Source organism: Podarcis melisellensis (genome assembly GCF_964234715.1).
Source record: "Podarcis melisellensis genome assembly, chromosome: 2".
NCBI lineage: Eukaryota > Metazoa > Chordata > Lepidosauria > Squamata > Lacertidae > Podarcis > Podarcis melisellensis.
This window is the reverse complement of record NC_138529.1, coordinates 47,893,720-47,914,389: the sequence shown is the minus strand read 5'-3', so window position 1 is coordinate 47,914,389 and position 20,670 is coordinate 47,893,720. Positions and strand designations below refer to the sequence as shown.

The 20,670-nt window shown below is 41.3% G+C and overlaps 2 protein-coding genes and 1 long non-coding RNA gene across 17 annotated transcripts in view; 1 reads left to right on the top strand and 2 right to left on the bottom strand.

The window, feature by feature from the left end:
- LOC309363129 overlaps positions 1 to 20,670 on the top strand; it is a 40,119-nt gene that overhangs the window by 7,772 nt on the left and 11,677 nt on the right. For 8 of the 11 annotated variants that reach the window (XR_014165237.1, XR_014165238.1, XR_014165239.1 and 5 more), the window contains exons 2-3: positions 7,666 to 7,724; positions 10,389 to 10,474. This is a non-coding gene — a long non-coding RNA (uncharacterized lncRNA). Of the gene's footprint in view, positions 1 to 7,665; positions 7,725 to 10,388; positions 10,475 to 20,002; positions 20,099 to 20,670 lie in introns of all 11 variants that reach the window. The other 3 variants (XR_014165242.1, XR_014165241.1, XR_014165243.1) reach the window with 3 other exon arrangements.
- On the bottom strand, positions 1,039 to 4,604 carry FOXI1 (forkhead box I1). The gene is made up of 2 exons (XM_081899977.1): positions 3,982 to 4,604; positions 1,039 to 2,968 (listed from the first exon to the last, which is right to left on the bottom strand). Exons 1-2 carry the CDS (start codon positions 4,553 to 4,555, stop codon positions 2,409 to 2,411), a joined length of 1,134 nt encoding a protein of 377 aa, XP_081756103.1. The 5' UTR covers positions 4,556 to 4,604; the 3' UTR covers positions 1,039 to 2,408.
- DOCK2 (dedicator of cytokinesis 2) overlaps positions 18,764 to 20,670 on the bottom strand; it is a 252,567-nt gene continuing 250,660 nt past the window's right edge. For all 5 annotated transcript variants that reach the window (XM_081899107.1, XM_081899111.1, XM_081899110.1 and 2 more), the window contains one exon: positions 18,764 to 19,953. In XM_081899107.1, coding sequence (XP_081755233.1) covers positions 19,882 to 19,953 — 72 coding nt within the window. In that variant the 3' untranslated portion in view covers positions 18,764 to 19,881. The remainder of the gene's footprint in view (positions 19,954 to 20,670) is intronic.

Here is a 20,670-nt window from a genome sequence, read left to right as displayed (position 1 = left end):
CAGAGGGCTGGGGAACCTACTGGACCAGGGGTGGGAGCTTGTGCTGGGGGCTGCAGGGGGAAGGAGATTGCCAACAGTCTTGTCAGCCTCTCCTTTCTACTCCAGTGGGATCCCTCTGCTGGATCAAAAAGCTTTCTGTGGCTGGGAGGGAGTCTTTGTCTGCAGCAAGTTAAGTCAGTATTCCACCAGACAGGCAGTACTCAGCTAAATAAGTCAGCAAGCAGAATGGCTTCTGCTTGTGCACAAAGTGGAAGTTCCGCTTGTGCAAAGCGCTCCCAGGTGTCTGGGAGAAGACATCTGAAGGTAGCCCTGTTTAGGGAAGCTTTTAATGTTTGATGGACTACTGTATTTTAATATTTTGTTGGAAGCTGCCCAGAGTGGCTGGGGAAACCCAGCCAGATGGGTGGGGTATAAATAGTAAATTATTATTTATTATTATTATTATTACTACTACTACTATATTGCATAAAACACATATTTACTCATAAACAGACATGACAACATCCTTCGCCCAGAGACAGATTTTGAGCATGGTGCAGTCAAATCTTACTCCAGTGGAAGGCCATGCGGTTGGCTGTGTGCCATTGTAATCAGGACTAATTTAATTTAGCTGGATCATTATTATGTATTTCCCTCTTTCACTAGTTAGGCAATTTGTGTCACTCTTTTGTATGCAACTTAATACTGGCCTTTAAGTTTGGGAAGTGGTATGCGATAACTATAGCTGACCCATTTGACATTTGTGTCCTGCTTTGTAGGTGTTATTTTGTGATCAGGGCATGTAGCTCACTGATATTAAAGAGCCAGCAAGCAAATGTTGCCCTGTTTGGCCCTTTGAATGAGAATTTGTTGTGCTAGTTTCCCACCAGCCTGCAAGTTAAGTACAAGTTAAATCTCCAGATCTTGAGCTGTTGTCAGAAGAACATCACAATAATCCATTGTCATCTTATTTGTTTTGGCACTTACTGTCAACTTCAAGTACAATACGCACACAGTTTTTACAAACAAATATTTTATTAAAAAATACTTCTCTGCAACTGTAACCAAAATATGCAGAATAAAAATATCAAGCGACAGTGTTTTCTTTGTCGTCATAATACATAAAGGTCCCCTTAGCAACCTTGCCAGAGAGCATTTGTTAGGGCTGCAATCCTTTACCCACTTATCTCGGAGTAAAGCCCATTGAACTTAATGTGACTTACGTCTGAGTAGACATGTATAGGATTGCACTGCAAAACTGCCCCAAGTTTATGCTTTACAGTATTGTATAAGAAAGGTGTACATAAATTAACCTTCAGGTTAAAAAAAAGAAATAAAAGAATGCCCCATTTGTGTTAATACCGTGGACAGAGATTGTTTAAGAACTGTAAAATAAAAAGGCTTCTTTCCCCCCCTTGGAAAATGCAGTAGCAACCAACATGAAAGATTCTTAGGTTCTCATAAAATAGCAGTGTTGAAACTTGGCGAGTACATAGAAATTTTACCTTTCCACCCAAACACCATTCTAACAAAATTATCAGTGACAACTTCTATGTCAGGTTGGCTACCTGGACTAGCATGACTTCAAACTGAGTTTTAGATTTATTTATTTTTAAATACCAGTAATAGTAATGGGTTTTGAAACAGACCCAAACTATCAATTCCTGTTCCGAAATCTTTTTACCCTCACACCTGTAAACATAAAAGATTAAAGGCCAGGCTTTTAAATATGGATTTTATTAAGAAGGAACAGAGGTTTCTAGTACTTCCTACCCTTTGTTACACCCCCCCTTAAGTGTTGTTATATCATGTTTCACAGAACCATCAGAATGCATGTGCATATTTTGAAGAAAGTAGCAGATCTCATGGACATGATCTGGTCAATGTTAAGTTCTTTTAAATCCCATTGGTTTTAGCTGAGAAGCATCAACTCTCCAATTGAAAATCAATGAGATTAAAAATTACTTGCCAATGACCAAACCAGGCCTTGTTTTCAGTTAAGCACGAAAGCAGAATCAAGACCATTTCATGAAGCTTTAGTCATCCCCCCCCCCCCTTTGTATGGTGAGCAAAGAAGAGTCGCTTTTCCAAGGCAGTCTTAGGTGTAAAGTGATGATTCCATTCTGTTTTAATGTCAGAAAGTATTGAAGCAGTGATTACTATGGAGTTTAAAATGATATGCTGTCCTGTACAGATCCTAAGACAAGCGGAAGTCTGCTGTTGGTCATGGCTATACAGTGCAGCTTGAAGCCTCTGTGGCCTATGAATACCACTACCTGAAAACATTGGCCATGACAGAGATGCCTTTCTGGTGTATCTTAACATAAATTGAAAAAAGTGAGGGGGCTAACGTGAAGCACCTTTCCCGACAATATTTTCTCTCCCTGTATCCTTACACTTTCCCCTCTTTCCACAAGACCTCCCTCTGTTTACACCTCAGTTCCCTCTCTGGAATATAGAGTATTATTTGCAGCGAGGCTGTTGTAAAAGCTGCTGTTGAACTGGTTGAGAACTGAGCTGCCATAGCCAAGATGACCAGAGGACATGGAATTGGACCATGGCTCTCCGCTGCCATGGCTGGAGATGTTGGCAAGAGGGGTGTATGAGTTGAAGCCTACCATGTTCTGTCCCATTTTGTCACCAGCATCGGTGCCAAGTCCTAGGGCCACTGAGCGGCTGACTGAATTGGACCCATTCACATAAGCTGTCATGCTGGACAGGAAGTTGTTGAGGCAGGGAGTGGTGGAAGACGGTGGTGGAGATCTCTTTTCAGGGGAGCTCTCTGCTCCAGAAGATGAGTTCTCCAGCAGGTCTTGGTGCTCTGCTGCCGCCTTGGGGCTGCCAGTTAAGGCGCTGTCCTCCGATTTGTCAGAAGCAAGAGACGCTGTGCTGGCGCTGCAGTCAGACTTCTTCTTCCTCTTCCGCCGAAAGTTTCCATTGTCAAACATCTTCTCACAGTTCGGATCCAGAGTCCAGTAATTGCCCTTCCCTGTTAGAACAAGAGCAGCAGAATGTAAATATAAATCACAGCCAACAAAGAGATGGTTCTCAGGGCTTATTCTGGCTTGGATTCAGAAAAAGCAACACATTGGGAAACACCCTTTAAGAAAGACAGAGACTCTCTGCTTGTATTCAAATCTGTCCAGATCCTTATAGCCAGCCCCTGTCCAGGCTTTAGGTAAACTGAAGCTGAACTTTTACTTCAGTGCAACTTGGTATTTCAGTCCTAATAGCCCACTCCACTCCCTGCCCCCACCACCAAAAACACTTTACAAACCCTTCATTAACATCAGCAGATTTTACTGAGACAAGGCACTATTTGCCCTCAGGCAAGACAGCAAGCAGGCAGAGTGATTGTGTCCCCCAGTAACACCCAACAAGAAACCAGCCCTGAAAGTGAGTTCCTTAAAAAAACAGCTCAAGTGTTTTTATAATCAAGACAAAGGAACTAATGAATTCTAGGCCACCTATGAACCAGACACCCCCACCCCCCAAAAACAGCCCTGGTTGCTTGTGTGATCTTTAATCAACAAGGAAAGAATTTCACAGCATGGGAAAGATTATCACTTGCCAATGTCTTTGAATCAACCTACTATTAAAGTCATAGGATCAAGGGTTAATGAAGAAGTTGACAAACTTACTAAGGGTATTCAATTGCTGCTATGAATGGCAGTTTGGAAGGGAGGGAGCCTATAGAAAATAGGGATTGTAGAATCTTACAAAAAAAATTATTTTAGACACACCCTGGCACCCCAATAACTTTATTTCCCTGGTGGTAACCAAACAAACAGGTATTAGGGAGCAATTTAGGATTATCAAGTCTGGCGAAGGAGAGGACAAATAGCATAGCTACCATTCAAAGGTTCATAGGACTCTGCCTGTGCTTTGCTGGAAACTGGATCAGAATCACATTTAGCCTACTAGATACTTTGGGGAACTTATGGGTGATTGTCCTCTTAAGGGAGGCTGAGGGGTGAAATTATTATTAAAAAGTCTTCTTACCTGGGTCATCTTCATCCCGGGGCACCTTCTTGAAGCAGTCATTGAGAGACAAGTTGTGCCGTATGGAATTCTGCCAACCGGCTTTGCTTTTGTTGTAGAATGGGAAGTTGTCAGCGACATACTGGTAGATTTGACTGAGGGTCAGTCTCTTGTCCGGGGCTCCGTGGATGGCCATGGCAATGAGCGCAGAATAGGAATAAGGTGGTCTGACCAGCTTCATCAGCTCTTCTTGAGAAGGCATTGGGAGCCAGCCCATTTCATTCCCTGCCAAGCCGTGCATGTTAGGCAAGAGCTGCCTTTGCATCCCATAGGCTGGTGGGATGTATGGGCTGCCGTTGGTTCCCGGTAGGTAAGGTGGACTGTTAATGGAAGGTCCATTTAACCACAAGTAAGGGTTGGGTGTAGCATTGTAGTCCCCTGTTTCGAAGTTTGTAGGCCTCTGTGGACTAGGAATATTCTGTGGATGAAAGAAATTTTCATAGTAGATGTTCATTTCAGGAGGTTCCTGCCCAATGTTAGGAAATTGCGGGCTGCAGCGGTGTGGTGAATGTATCTGTGGATCAAATGAGCTCATAATCTAGCTCTGGCAGTTGACCAAGTTTCAACACACCTGTGTTACTCCTTTTCCTGAGACAGGTGCATCATCTGTGCTGGCTAGCTCTGGTACTTATACACCTGTAATGTTTAGGTTTCCCTTCCAAGGCTCAGCCTAGTGCATCCTGATAGGCTGGAGATCAGGGTGATATCCCTTTTTTGGAATGCTGACAGCCCAAGCCAGTAATAGATGTCGTATTAACCAAATTTGAAAGTTACAACTGTTTATCTTTTTAAATGAATGGAGGAATTTTCCACTAGTATGATTGACATGAAGAAACCTGAAAATCACTTGCATGTAAGTTGATGCAATGAGAGAGATAGTCTTCCTCAAATGCAAGTAGAACACAATAGGGAATGCAGAGACAAGCAAATGTGTATATTCTGTTGTTAATACTCTTAAACTACCAAAGAGATCTGCAATTTAGGAATATTTATGATTTCCCTGTTTAGGAATATCCATATTTTAAACTATGAGGGCTTCTGTCCTGCACACACACTATGGACTACGTAAGCAAATGCTCTTAGAATCACACTGTAAGCCTTTCACATTTCTTATGGAAACAGTGCATTTGGTAAGGAAAATGTATCTTGCTAACAGCACAATCCTGTGTTGCTCAACTAAGAAGCGATTCCCACTGGCTTCAGTGGGGTTTACTCCAAGGTAAGCCAGAGGTTAGAGACAGAAAATATTTTACCAGCGTGCTGCTAATGAGCTGTCTTTAGGCAGAAGGAAATAAAGGATTTTAAAAAATCCATTGCTAAATATCTTGGGAACCTAAGAATAGGCTTGCTACAGTTTTATCTCTCAGACAGGATTATTGTACCTTTAAAAGCTCTGTTAAACAGAAATTCAAGGGGTGAAGTTTTCCCTTTTATTTTGTCTTCTCTTGGGTTAGGCATAAGGGATTTGAGGATAGATTTGTGGGTAGTTTACAGTAGATAAGCTGTGTATCATACTACTTTAATGAATATATTTTTGGATAGCCAGTACTGGATTTTGTGTCTCGAAGGACTGTGGACTCTTTTCATTTCTGGTAGTCAAGACAAACTATTGGGCTTGGAATTCTTGACTCCTAAGAATATGTCTTTTGTACCTCACTCCTGGCAGATCTGAAGGTTATAGTAGAAAACAAAGTGGACTCTAAAAGCCTGAAGTCTGCCTACCCCCTGTTCTTCACATGCTGGGGAAAGCACTACCAGTTGAATTTCTGCTTGACATACAAGAACTACCTCACTCCCAGACAGAAGTAACAACCCTTTCACTTTAAAATTAAAATATGTTTGTAAGGAATTATAGAAGCTAGAGGTAAACAAATGGGGTAGCAGGGAGTTTGGAATGTAACTTGTCTAATTATTGGAAAGAAATTGTACATTGTTCTTTGTTATATTAAAAACCAACCAGAACATTGCGCTCTCTCTCTCTCTCTCTCTCTCTCTCTCTCTCTCTCTCTCTCTCTCTCTCTGTGTGTGTGTGTGTGTGTACTTATTTCTGCCTGTAAAATTTCATGCCTCTTTTTTGTGATTGTGGTAGAAATTGTTGCCTCAATGTTAAAACTGCATCATTATATTGCAAATAATTTACCACAATGCAAATCATTTATTTAGTATAACCAAGTCTCTTCTTTCCTGAATCCTGGGGAATTTACAGTCTTTGGAATATTGGTTTAAAATACTTCAATAAACCTTGATTTTTTAAAACAAATTGCCAAGTCATTAGCTTCTTCCATGTTTCTCTAGAAAAGTTTGTATGCAGGAACTACATGGGTGGGGCTATGATGCAGTTCCTTCCCACTTGAGGGTTGCCAAGCTTTAAGAAGGTGGGCAAAGTTTCCATCCCAATGCAGAAAATATATAAATTGTCCTAGAAATGCAACAATACAAGACAAACCAGAGGTGTGAAATGCCCATGAAAGAAGGAACCAGATAAGAACAAAACTCTTTCCAGCTAGACTTAATTCTTTCATTACCCATACACATATTTTAAAGCCATCTCATAATTTAATCCAGGAAATAATTCAAGTATCTTAAATGTTAAATGCCCTATGAGATCACAAAACAGCACAGGGTCCCCCACAAAGAAAACAGTCATTTCACAGAAAAGCACACCTGATGGACTAGAAAACATAGTTTGTACCAATGAACATTATTCTGAATTCAGTAGGTGCTTCTTGATTATGTATGTGGCTATACCTGCTGAGCTTCTCAGTGCTGTTCAGCTGTTGAAGGTGCAGGAATCTGTTAGGAAGGGAGGTGGCAACCTTGAGTGCAGATATTAATAAACTCGCCAGTGGGTATTTTTCTAATAGTCATTTTGGAAATGCCACATAAATATGAACGATGCTCTTCCCAGCTATCATCCTGAAAAGTCCTTGCTCTGCAACTTTCTTCCATAGCAATATACAGATCCAGAGGAATCACTTAGCACAGCTCTCTTGGCACTGCATATGTTTGGAATGCATGTGGTGAGTGCATGATTGAAATCTTCCCCATGGTCAAAGCCAGCATGAGGGAGAAGGCTGCATGAAAAGGGAGAGCTATTTCTTCATGTACATATTGATACAGGCGGAACATTCAGCCATGCAGCTCCTCACATCTGTTCAAAAGTGGTCCGGTCCAGTACTGTGTGAATCTTCTGATTAGGCAGATCAGCTAGTTGCTGAGGATTCTAGCACCTTTCAAAAGGTACTGAGCAAACCTCCAGTTAATCTGGCCATTTGCTTTATTTGCATTTACTATCGGGAATAATATGAATGCAATCCTTTCTGGGCTCAGTGTTTGCATAAAAACTGTTCAGGAGAATCAGATTCACAAGTTACTAATCTTTTCTGTCTATAACAAGAGAAGCCACTATGGTTGGAAGGAAGGGACTTTGCTGATTTGAAAATGCAGCTAGAAAACACCCGGAGAAGGTTGCTAGTTCACTTGAACTACAGACAGGTGAAAGCCTTTTAAAGGCTCTTTTTCATGTAAGTGAAAGTTCAGCCACAAGTAGGCTTTGATGATTAGCTTCTAAATGGGTTGCTCCCTGGGGCAGCGTGTCCTTATTTATACCTAAAATATACTGACATGGGTGTTTTCCATATGCAGACTTTGTAAAGAATCCACAGCTGGGGCAAAGGAAGAAAAGAATTGAACCCACCTCCAAGGTATTATTAAGCCTACTGTTCTAAAGTTTTAGATATCAAAGCAGAGTCCAAGTGGTTTGTGCTGTTGGCAATTTGTTCAATAATTTAAGGCTACAATGTACAAAGGCAAGTGGCGTGCGCTGCACCAGGGAGAACTTGGGTAGCAATCCTAGATGCATTTATCTGGGAGCAAGTCCCATTGAAGTTAATGGGGCTTACATTCAAGGAGGCGTATATAGGATTGTGATGTTGCAGAAAGATGCTAGGCCTCCTCTACTCCCCAAAATTAGAGGGAAGTCTGCATAGCAGATTTGTATTAAGCAAATAGTAAAGAAGTTGAGCTCATCATGGGCAGCTCAGTATGTGAGCTGTTCATGCTGTTTCAGCCAGACAAGGAGAAAAGAAAGCCTTTCAGAGCAAGCAGAAGCCTGCCTACACAAGCATTTCATTGTGTGTTGTAACTTGCAAATTTCATTGGACCTTATGAGAATTGGATGTATTGGTTTGGCTTCAGCATATTGATAATGCATCTTGATAGAATACCATTTATTTACAAAGCCTTTGCTTTGCTTTAACAAATGAATGGAACACCTGGATGGAAATCACTGCCCTCCTTCCATAGACAGTACCTTAAAATCAGCAGCAGCAGCAACAACAAATACCATCAGTTAATTTTGCTATCACTTTAATTCTCTATCTCTCTCTCTTTTTCCTAGTTTAACGTTTTCAGTCACCAGTAATAGCAATCCATTTATTTGTCTGATTGCATGCTGGCAATTGTAGACATAGTTCTAGGCCAAATGCTGTCTCCGGACGTATCCAAGGCTGCAACCCTATACTCCAGGGGTGGGGGACCCTTTTCAGCCTGATGGCCGCATTCTGCCACAAGCAAGCTTTGCGGGGCCCACATGCTAAAGGTGGGCAAAGCCAGAGGCGAAAAGTGGGTAGAGCAACAGGTGTGATTCTTTCCTTTGTACAGCAGGCTGCATTCCAGCAATGTAACAATTCAAAGATTTCTATACACACACAAACACACACACACACACACACACACACACACACACACCCTCCATTCAAGAAAGCAAGAGGCATTATCACAGTTCAAAGACACATTCCAGCCAGGCAAAAGCACCTGAGGTGGTTGCGGAACAGGGCCAGTGAAGGGCGTGCCCTGAGGAGAAAGAGTGTCAGCTGGGAAGAGTCCTAAGGGCTGAATAGAGAGGCTGCATTTGCCCCCTCTGTGTGGAGGTTCCTCACAGACCTTCTAAGCCTGGAATGAATCCCCATTGAACTTTTGAGTTGTGCAGACAGCTGGGCCCCTTCCAACTGCTGATTCAGTGGGACTTTCTTCTGAATAGATGTTCAGGAATGCTCTATGCTTCAACTTTCCTGCTTCTTAAGAGCTGTGTAGAAATATTTCACCCAAGTCAAATTTGCTAAGCTCTCCTACAGCATAAGGCTTTAACTGCCTACTCAGAATTAGGTCCCTCTGAGTTCAATTGGGCTTACACATAAGTAAGTGGGTGTAGGATAGCAGCCCTCATCTCTTTTGCAGCTTGACATTTAATTAAAACTTAGCTGTTTGCATTTAAGAAACACTAAAATATTCTCCAGAGAAGTAACCATCTGAAATTGTCTTGCAAGAAAGTGTATTTTGACATGTTGAACACTTCACAAATTTATTGTGCCATAAGCTTTTGTGGACTACTTAGTCAGATTCATACAGTACAACCTTTGTTGCAGGTATATGGTCAGTAGAGGGACTGTACACAGAAATGAGAGGGCAATAAAATGCAGAAAGTACAGAGAAAGTGACAATTATGTAGGTAACTGGTAATTCACAAAGGTAAAAGGTAAAGGACCCATGGATGGTTAAGTCCAGTCGAATTCAACTATGGGATGCGGTGCTCATCTCTGCTTTCAGGTCGAGGGAGCCAGTGTTTGTCTACAGTCATGTGGCCAGCATGACTAAACTGCTTCTGGTGCACGGAATATCATGATGAGTGCCAGAGCGCATGGAAATGCCGTTTACCCTCCTGCTGCAGCAATGCCTATTTGTGCTGCTATGCTTTTGTTGAACTGCAATGTTGGCAGGAGCTGGAACAAAACAACAGGAGCTCACTCTGCTGCACGGATTCGAATTACCGACCTTATGATTGGCAAGCCCAAGAGGCTCGGTGGTTTAGACCACAGCACCACCTGACAAAAACAAAATAATGTTGATAACACAGACATCCTGGCATTGATAACCAATTAACACACATAGGCTGCAATCCTAGCCCAACTTACCTGAGAGCATTCAGAGAGAGAGAGTTCTACTTCTGAGTAAACATGGTTTAGAGTGTGGCTGAAGAGTGAGTGATAATAATGATCATCACCCATGCTTTTCTACATTGCTTTTCCTTCTGCTTACCCACACACCAGCAACGTATATATGTTCCTGCATTTCAGGATACTTTATGCATCTGATGAAGTGGACTGCAGCCCACAAAAAGCTTAAGCTATAATAAATTTGTTAGTGTTTAATGTGCTATAAAGCTCTTTGTTGCTTTTACTCAAATATTTACTTCTAATGAAGTTATAAAATGATTTAAAACAAGGGTGAAAAACAAGGTACTGGTTTTATGTTTTGCCATAGTTTTCAAGTATTTATTCAACTGACTCAGTGTGTTTTGACTACTGTAGGTGAATAGCTCCCTCTTGTGAAAGCTGTTAGAAGCACACTGGAAAAAATATGGTTGGTCTATTCAGAGCTGCAAAACCTTGTGCAGGTAAGTACACAAGCCAAACGGCTGCTTCTCCTATTATATGTTTTAGAGTGTGGGAAGGCTCCCACCATGTTTCCACACATTTGCACAAGTACACCAATATCTGTTTCTAAATCAGCACTATATACAGCTTCAAACGCTTTCTTAAGTGATGCTGAAACAAAGCGCATCTCAGTACTGACGTTCAGTGCAAATGGAGTTAAAAGCCATTATGTGCATTCCAGCCAATGCAGGTTTTATTTTTAAATTACAGATATGGGGAATGTGAGAAGCAATTTCAGGATCACTTGTGAAAAGTCTACAGAATTGCTCCTAAAGCATTGCTGTTGATGATGAGTCCATTAGCAAGTAGATACATGTACTATTCATCCAGACAATTCCCTTGCAAGTAAAAAATGAAATATATGTAAGGTTGCTACATAATGTATGAAAATTGTAACAGCTTTTAAGGCTGAACCTGAAATTACATTTTGGAGAAAAGAACATACATACTCCTGTCTAAGGCTGTACGGAAACATAATGTCGGAAAAGTATCCTCTACGAAAGCTCATACCAGTAACTAACTTAGTTGGTCTCTAAGGTACTACTGGAAGGAATTTTTTTATTATTTTATATTTTATTTATGTTATTATATTTCATTTGTTCTTTTTTCAAAGCTCTTTAGCCAGAACAACTCTCAGAGTGGCTTATTTTAAAATATTTTAAAAACAGTCCCTGCCCTTAGGCTTACAACTTTAGGAAAGGAAAATCTGACGTGGAGGGGAAAGGGGAACAAGTGAACATGTTACAGGGTTCTTATTATGATCAGCTTGGGTGGAAATGGGCTGCTCACAGTTCATAAAATAGGCCTTGGCAACCCCTAAGGAATAGCCTAGTAACTCAGACTTCCCTGGAACAAGGACCACTTCAAAACAACAAACAAACAAATTTGTTGGTAAACTGCTTCTTGAGATTCCTGCATTGCAGGGGGTTTAGATGACCTTTGGGAGCCCTTCCAACTCCAGAAGTTCTATGATTCTGTGATTCAGTAGCATCTCATTTACTGAGGAACGCTTGGAAATACAAAAGGTCCCTCCCTTAAAAAAATTGGGGGGTTTTGTGTTACAAAGCAAAAAACTAAACAGGGAATGGTACATCTATTGTCTCCACTTTCAATTCATAGTCTTTTTCACAGTTCAATTATGTTTGGTGAGAGACATTTTTGTCATAGACACCTTGCAGTTTCTTAATGTGGGGGGGGGGGTGTCAGCATCACACGGGCATGTCCTTTGTGTATTTATTTATTTTTATTGATATTACGAGAGGTATGGGGTTCCCGAGCTTGGTTGGTTGTGTTTAGTTGATAGTGGTGTGGCTTATTTGTGTGAGGGAAGCGGGCTAAGTTGTTGGGTCAGGTTAGCCATATTGATTTGTATGCTGTTGGGGCGGATAGGTCATTGTCCTGTTGTGCTGAGTATGTAATAAAGGGGAACCACACTTGGGTGAAGGTGTCCTCCGTAGCTTTTCCCCATGCTAGTTTGAGTTTATTAGTTAGGTTTTCTAGTGTTGTGGTTTCCCATACATTTTGGTACCAGTGGTCTATGTTTACTCCTGATAGGTCCTTCCAGTGTCTAGTTATGATATTTCTAGCCGCATGAGAGTAAGTGACTTATGAATTCCTTGTAGTGTGCGTGTGTGTTGTTGTCCTGGAAGATATTTAATAGGGCGTGTTCTGGAGTTGCTTCTATTACCTGTTTTGTTATTTTGGAAATTTCCTGCAGCACTGATATCCAGAAGGATTGCCACCACATGTGGAGATATGTGCCTATTGTGGTGCAGCCTCTCCAGCATTTAGATGAAGTTCCTGGGTATATCTGCTAGCGTCTGTGGTGTTAGGTACCATTTGTATATATGTTTTAGGGTAACTTCTCGTCTTTTGGCTGAGATAGATTTGAATGGTGGTTTAGACCATAGTCTAGACCATTTGGTATGGTTTAATTCCTGCTCCCATTGGTTTTTAATTGTGTTAAAGGGGTCTGTAGTGTCTTGGAGTAGTATTTTATATATTGTAGAGACCACCCCTTTACTGTGTCCTTCTGTTGTTGGGAGGAGTTTCTCAAAGCTAGTCAGTGGCCTGCTAGCTGCTGTTTTTGTTGCTGGGTTGTTTAGTAAGGCTTGTAGTTGGTGGTGGGTTAGCCACCATTGGAGTGTCCCCTAGTTTATCTCGTGTTTCCTGTATTGTTATGGGCTTGTCATTTCTGCAAAAGTTGGTTGTGTATGCGTGTATCATGTGGGTTGGACCCAGAGTATCCTTTCTGTGCAAGGAAGGGCTCAATAACTGGAGGACACTCACAATATTTGTCTATTTCTCCTTCATCTCCAACACCATTCCAAAGTGTCACCAATCCTCCAGAACAGGTTTTGAAGGAGCTGCAGTGGGGAAGAGGAATTGGCAAAACTTGCTTCACCCTTCTTCTTCCAGCAGAACTCCACTCATGGGAATTCTGAATCCAAGCCTCTGCCTTTAATCTGATTGTTTAAAACCACCACTCCATGGGTTCACTATTCTTCAACATAGTAAATATAGCTCCCCAATCATGCAGGCCATTCTCTGAAAGGGTAAGGAAAATCTATTACTTTGCCTGGGCTAACAGATCTACATTACAGCTGCATTTAGACAGCACTTTATTCCATCTTGCCAACGTTTTCTTACTTGTTGGTATTCACATTTTATGTAATCTTTCAAATAATGTAAAAATCACTTCTGGAAATCAAGAGAGAAGCACTAGTATAAGTAAAACTAACACAATAAATGCAGCTATTGCTTGTTTGGTGTAACACAATAAATGCAGCCTTAGGTGCAATCAGATGACAGTTTTCACAACTTTCCCCTGTAAGTTCCATATTATACCATAACTTATCCAATGTAAAAGCCACTTCTGGAACTATAGTGGATTTTTGTGCAAATATAGTGCTCTTTTCCATTTCATAGAATGGAAAAGGACAGAAAAATCCAGAAAAAAATCTCTTTGCAAGTAATATGGAAAAGTGGCTTTTACGTTGTGTGAAAGCTCAAATATACTGTGGAAATTAACAGATAGGGAAATGGAACAAACTGCAATGTAAATGCAGCCTAGGTGATACAGTGCTTGCAGTGGACATATTTTCCTATCAGTCTTGTGGAGGGCAAAGCCATACCTTTTGGGTCACCTTAGAATTGACTTTAGAAAGTGAGGCCTTTCTTGTAACATCCTAGCCTACAGGCTAGGAAGGCTAGCAGGCCAGTAAGATGAAGAAAGGTTGCAATTCAGCTGCATCATGGAGAGTCTTTGGGTAATATTCAACAGGCTGCAGCTGGAGGTTTTTCCTCCATCTTTGTTCCCCCAGGCCTCAAAGGCATCCCTGTTTCTGTCTTTTCCATTCCCTGGAGAAGAATGCTGTAGGACGTTTATAAGCAAGTTCCTCGCCCTCTGCTGATACACTATTGCTTGTTTGGTGTATCAACTTGTATTCTGCTCCTTCAAAACAAAAACCTACGGTTTCTTGATCTTCAAAAGACACCTTGGAAAACAGGTTAACTTAGCATGCAGGGATGATGGGCAGGGACGAGTACACATGCTCGTCTCCCCTCCCCACTTTTACTGCTCTCCACAAGTCAGGATGATTTAAGGGGTGCTCACATGTTGCATCAGACGAGTGTACATTTTTTGTTCCTGTGTTTACAAGTAGCTGACCTGTGTACATGCAGTTATTCATATGTAGTGTTGAATGAGTGTGTAGTTTGTAACTGTGTAGACAGTACTTGAGCTGTACGAAGAAGTACACTTACACTTGCACAAGCACTTGTATCGTTTTTGCAGAGGCCGCTCGTACCTGTGTTTGGTGGAAGGTGTGAACCACCTTCCGAATCGGAGAGCCTACTCTATGGGCCTGTATATTCCCCAGCTCTTTGCAAAACCTCTGGTACAACCCATGTTACAATTCTTTAGGAAGTTGTCAGCTGGGTCACAGAAATGGAATTTATCAAGTTTTGATTAGAATGGAAGGGCAGTTTGATGCCTTAAGCTTATACAAATATAAAGTTTTATGAGGAGACTGGCGATAAAGCAGAGTTTATTGATATATCAATTTCATTTTTTGGAGTCCTGGATTTGCCTACCACCAGGAGTCTTTTACTTCCCAACTTTAGTGATTCTAACAAATTGGTCAATAATTGCTGGCTTGGTGTTACGTTTCATATTTCATTTGTAATTTTCATATATTGTGGTCACGGGCAAAGTTTACACTCTAATTAAGTCGACATAAAAATGTTTCACCTGAAAAACAGATTACATTTTATCATTTGTAACACAACAGCCCTACAAAAAGTAGTCCCTGTAAACATTTAATTCAGCACTGAGTTCTACTGATTTCAGTCGCATTTAGCTGCATCTAGCTGAAACTTTTGCTAGCTATCTCTTGTGAGTTTGCCCTGGCAGTGCTACTTTACTCTGCCATTTTCACCCATAGGAAGTGTGAGCCCAAGATTAAAAAAAGCAATACATTCACTGAACAAAGTCCAAACATTTGACAAAACTTCAAAGGATTTCTCAGGATGGTCTCTGTAATTGAGCATTTTCCGTGCATTAATCCATTGCTGTTTGGTGATAAAACGTCTATTAAATGTCATGGCTACATAATTTAGGATGGGTTTTTGAAAGAAAAAAATCATCCAGACTGACTGTTGGGCCAAACCTAGCTAGGAAACTGGTGCTCACAGGGCTCAAGGCACCGTGATCAGTAGAAAAGTCTGGAGGAGAGAGATTTGTTCATATTTTCCTCAACACAGGGGCTGGCTGATAGAACAACCACAATTTCCCAGGTTGAAGGAGGGCTGGCACACCACACAGTTACTATCTACACTTGTAGTCAAAATTGTGGAAACCTTTCAGAGAAAATGTATTTGTATGGTGTACAGTGGTACCTCGGGTTAAGTACTTAATTTGTTCCGGAGGTCCGTTCTTAACCTGAAACTGTTCTTAACCTGAAGCACCACTTTAGCTAATCAGGCCTCCTGCTGCTGCCACACCGCCGGAGCACAATTTCTGTTCTCATCCTGAAGCAAAGTTCTTAACCTGAAGAAATATTTCTGGGTTAGTGGAGTCTGTAACCTGAAACGTATGTAACCTGAAGCGTATGTAACCCGAGGTACCACTGTATTTGTAAGTGTAAGTGTATTTGTATAGTGGCATAGAACTTATCTGCTGCTGTTGCTGCCAATCCTGCTAATGGTGGTTCACGGAGGGCAGCAGCTGTAGAAACTCAGGCTCAGTGACCTGGGTCTGCCGTAAGAGACAACCAAGACAGTCTATAACATTATATTATAGCTTGTTCAGACACTTGAAAAGCTTGTATATTAAACAATTAAGCAATGAATAGGGCTTACCAAATTTGATTGATGGAAAAGGATTAACTTATTCATTCTCCACTTCATAGTGTTAGAATGATTCACCCTTGGTGTCAAAACTGTCTCTGTGTTATTTTCTGTAACAGACGGTGAGCATGAGATCATAATTCACATGCAAATGAGAAATGTGATGTTAGCAGCAAAGGCTGTAGAACTGTTTTTCTGTATTGATACTTAGTGGACACAAATACTTTAATATATTCCAGGATCATTGATTCCTAGTAAGTGTACGTACGCTGTATAAAAATAAGCATGATCATTATTATTATTAACAACTCATAGTTGAGTTTTTATATTGTTTTTAAGACCAGCATTAGAAGAGTTGGGTATGTCTGCACAAATAATTTTGATTTGCTTAGTTCCTCTGGCTCATATATAGCAGCACACACATATATTTGAGAATAGTCACCAGCAGATCAGCCAAGGAATTATTGTTTTTTAAATTGTTTTTATTAAAGGTTTTTTTGGTGTGTGTTTTTTTACAAAAGTACATACACCACCTCTGTTTTCAGATCATAAAGTCCTTTCTACAGATCAGTTATATTCAATGTGAGACATTAATGTTGTAGTCGGTATAAGGTTGGGGGAGAAGAGAGGTGGAGAGGGACAGCATGGGGAAGAGGAGGTAGTAAACTTTTGTGGGAATTCCTCTACCTCCTGCAAAAGCCCACATTTTGGGGAGAAGGGGACAGAAGCGTGCAGCCTGTGTGCTTCTCCCAGACCTTCTCCCTGCTTTTGCTGGAAGCCTGCAGAAGCCATGCACTCTTTAAAGGGGCTGAGCGGCTTCTGCTGGCTTTTCTAGGAGGTGGGGAAATTCCCCCACCTCCCACAAAACCGGCAGAAGCCGCGCGCTCTTTAAAAGGGCTGCACGTCTTCTCCTGGCTTTCCTTGGAGGTGGGGGGATGCCCTCACCTCTCGCAAAAGCCCGCAGAAGCTGCACACTCTTTAAAGGGTGCGTGGCTCCTGTGGGCTTTTCTACGAGGTGGGAGAAGGGACTGATGCGGCCAGTCAGTCCCTTCTCCCTCCTGTGGAAAAGCCCACAAGAGCGCACAGAGCTTGTCTGCGGCTCTTGGGGGCTTTTCCCGCCCGTCTCCCCCCTGCATTCGCTCCATAGGACGCACACATTTCCCTTGCTTTTTAGGAGGGAAAAAGTGCATCCTATGGTGCGAAAAATACAGTATTTTTGTAGATGTTTGTTAGGCGGTGTAAGTCTTTGGCTGCGTTTTTATTTAGACGTTTTGGGCTGCGTAATGCCAGGGGGGTTAGTGGGGATAGTTTTCCTACTTTTTCGTTCCATGCTATGAGCATGGACTGTGTGAACCTGTTTAGTGTGGGGATTTTCCTTTGTTTTGAAGGAATGTATGCTGTGACCCAGAGGAAGGGAGATGCAGGTATTTGGGGCTTATTCTTGGCTTTTTGTGTGAGAAAATAAACAAGTTTGGTTTTTTCCTGTCATTTATAGAGTTGGGTTGAGGCAATCCAAATTGGCAGGGCTTGGAATATGTAGGTTAATTTGGCCGGGGTATCATGGCTATTTTGTCTGAGAGGGTGAAGTTGGTGTTGTTCCATTTCCTCAGGTCTTTGTTATTTTCTCGCCACATGATGTTGTAGTTGTGGAGGTATAGTTTGTTAAGGTTTCTGGTTATTTGTACCCCATCGTATCTGAATTTGTTGCTGTAGAGTTTCATTTTTGTGATTCCTGTCTTTTATAGCAAAATATGAAAGGGAAATACCACAGTCAGAAATCTTCCAGCATTTCAGCGAGACAGTACATAATGAGGATGAAACAAGAGCCCAGGGTGGGGAATCTATGACCCTCCAGCTCCCAGTGGTGGCCTGACAGCATTGCAAATGTGTTGAATTCTTTGGTAGGGTGATTGCTGTGTTTGTGGGGCCTGGTGTTGTGATCATCAGGTCATCTGTGATCAGCCAATGAATTATGAGTGACAATGAGTACAGTGGTAGCTCGGGTTACATATGCTTCAGGTTACAGACTCCGCTAACCCAGAAATAGTACCTCGGGTTAAGAACTTTGCTTCAGGAGGAGAACAGAAATTGTGCTCCGGCGGCACGGCAGCAGCGGGAGGCCCCATTAGCTCAAGTGGTGCTTCAAGTTAAGAACAGTTTCAGGTTAAGAATGGCCCTCCAGAACGAATTAAGTTCTTAACCCGAGGTACCACTCCAAATGGCAAGTTGGAGTTCCTTTGCTCCAGTGAATTTACTCAAAGGAAGGCCACCAACCATCTACTTAAAATTAATCCATGGGCAGCATACTGGTTTGCCTTTTCTAGTGGTTGGCTTGTTACTTGCAATGCCAGTCAAAACAATATGAAGATCAATGCACATAATTAGTATTTCATCAATAAAATACAAACTTTCTCAGTTAACTTTTCTGGGGGGAAATGCTCATCAACACAGCCACTTGGGATGAATAGACTGTACCAGCTGTTTGGGATATGTCCCATAATATCTCTTGTGAAATCAATCTTTTTGATAAGATTTCAGAAACTTGGGAACAAATCTGACTTTCCTAGAAATGACCTAATTAGCTGATAGCATTCTGCCAGAGGCATATGGCTCAGTTGTTTTAGAAAGCTCTGTAGTTTCTTCCAAATTTCCTTCCCATTATATAATCATGGCATTATTATAGTTGCTGTAGGCTCTAAGCAGGAGACCTTTATCACTGACTGCTGCTGCTTCTGGTGCTGGTCAAATGCTCCAGGGAACAGTGATCGATCCTGAACTCTACCCCATCTCAGTTCCAATTGCAGCAAAATATAAATTACCAGGAGCAAGTGGGCTTTTAGACATTCATATTTTCCAGAACACACAAATCAAAGTTTACATTTTCCTGTTATAACAAGCAATTTAAAACTACCTTGAAGCCCCAAAACTGGGCACAGTTTATTAAATCAGTGCAGTTTTTACACAGTAGCCAGGATATACATAGGCAAATGAATATGTCGAAATTTCTGAGTAATCCCAAATCAAGATGATACATTTATTGACTTCTTTAAAATAAATGGGTATGTTATGCAATAATTGTACTAAAACCATGTAGCTGTACTTTTGTCTCGGAGCAATGAAACAAGCAAAAAGGTATAGCATAAGCATGTCGGAAAGGTGAGAAAATCAATTATATTGGCACAGTAGCAATACAGGAATTGTAGAGTTCTCTTGTCAGTAAGACGAGATGAATTATACAATATACTGAGGAATTTGGAGAAATTCCATGAAGGATGATTCAGAGCAAATGAGAGAACACATATAACATTTGATTACTAAATTGCAGGAAGTATATAGTCTATAGAAAGGGTGTAAGAGGTTCTTTCATACAGAAACTTTTTCTTGCGTGTTTGTGGAGTGTGTGTGAAATTAAAACACAAAAGAGCTATCATTCTTGGGGGTGCGGTGGTAATATATGGCAAGACAATTTCATGACAACAGTTCAAGGTTGTACTTTAATAAAAACAGAATTTCAGTCAACCTTTAAACTTCATTGGGAATTTTAAATAGGAATTACCAGTTCAATGAGCTAACAAACACCCGATTTACAAGATCAGTCTTTTAGGTATCCTATAAGCGCAGTGGAATACAGAAGCCAGCACATACACTTAATAAAAAGTGCAAATAAAATGCAAAGGACTGCATAAATCAGGTTAAGTGCATATTATCTGTCACATTATGTTCTGTGCACAGTGGCAGGTGGATGCTTGTTCTAGTGAGCCACCATGTTCCTAGAATGCTGAGTCTGGGAACTGGCCTAAAGATTACTAAAAATGCCTTGACTTTATAATCTTGTTAGAAATGGAAAAGCAAATATTTTTATTACTATGGTGCACTGATTAAAGCAGCAGATGTATAGATTGTACAAGTGAGTTATACGAGTTAGTAACGTTCTTTTATGCCAGCCTTCCTCTCCGGTTTGGAATCTTGTTTTCCCCACTTGCTGGGAAATCTGTTCTCTTTCAAACAAGGTATTTATTCACTGCTCTGGGAAGAAATCAGATTGTCGCTCACTGGTATGCCTCCCATCTTCAAGTTGTTTGGTCCTGTACTGGATACATAAAAAAGAAGGTTGCCTGTCAACGTTTTTCTTCTTTTAGTGATCTTGCTGTAAGCCAGGGGTGGCCAACGTGGCACTCTCCATATGGGTTCCAAGTCCCATCAGGCCCAGCTAGCATAGCCAGTGGTCAAGAATGGTGAGTCATAACTGAGCAACTTCTGGATGGCACCACATTGGCTGTAAGCACACCAAATAAGGCACTGTCCAACAGCTAACCCAGCAGTTTCTCTTATCACCTGGGCTCTCCGTCAGAATGGTCCAGTGCTTTCCTCCCACTTAAATCAGCCTGTAGTGCTTATATGAATGCATGCCATGAAGGACTACTAATCCACTCCAACTCCAAGCAGTGATGTTTATTTTTATGTTAAATATTTAACTTGCCTTTCTGTATAAAACCCCAAAGTGGCTTAGGTGGCATGGGATTCCTTAAAGAACTAGCTACTAAGGCTTGCTGGGTCCCACTGCAACACCCTCTTCTCTGCTACAACACTAGAGCAGGATGTGTGGTCACAGCCAAGATGATGGTGCTCCTACATTCTTGGACGTAGGCATATTCAATATGACAGCTGCAAGGCAGGTCTTCATTCGATTTTTTGCTTTTCATTGAGAGATTCCCTTTCAGGCTTGTCTCAAAGGAGATTAAACTCGCAAGATTCCACACTTGCATCTAAGCTCTTAGGAGTATCCTTTCTATATTCTCTGTCCTGT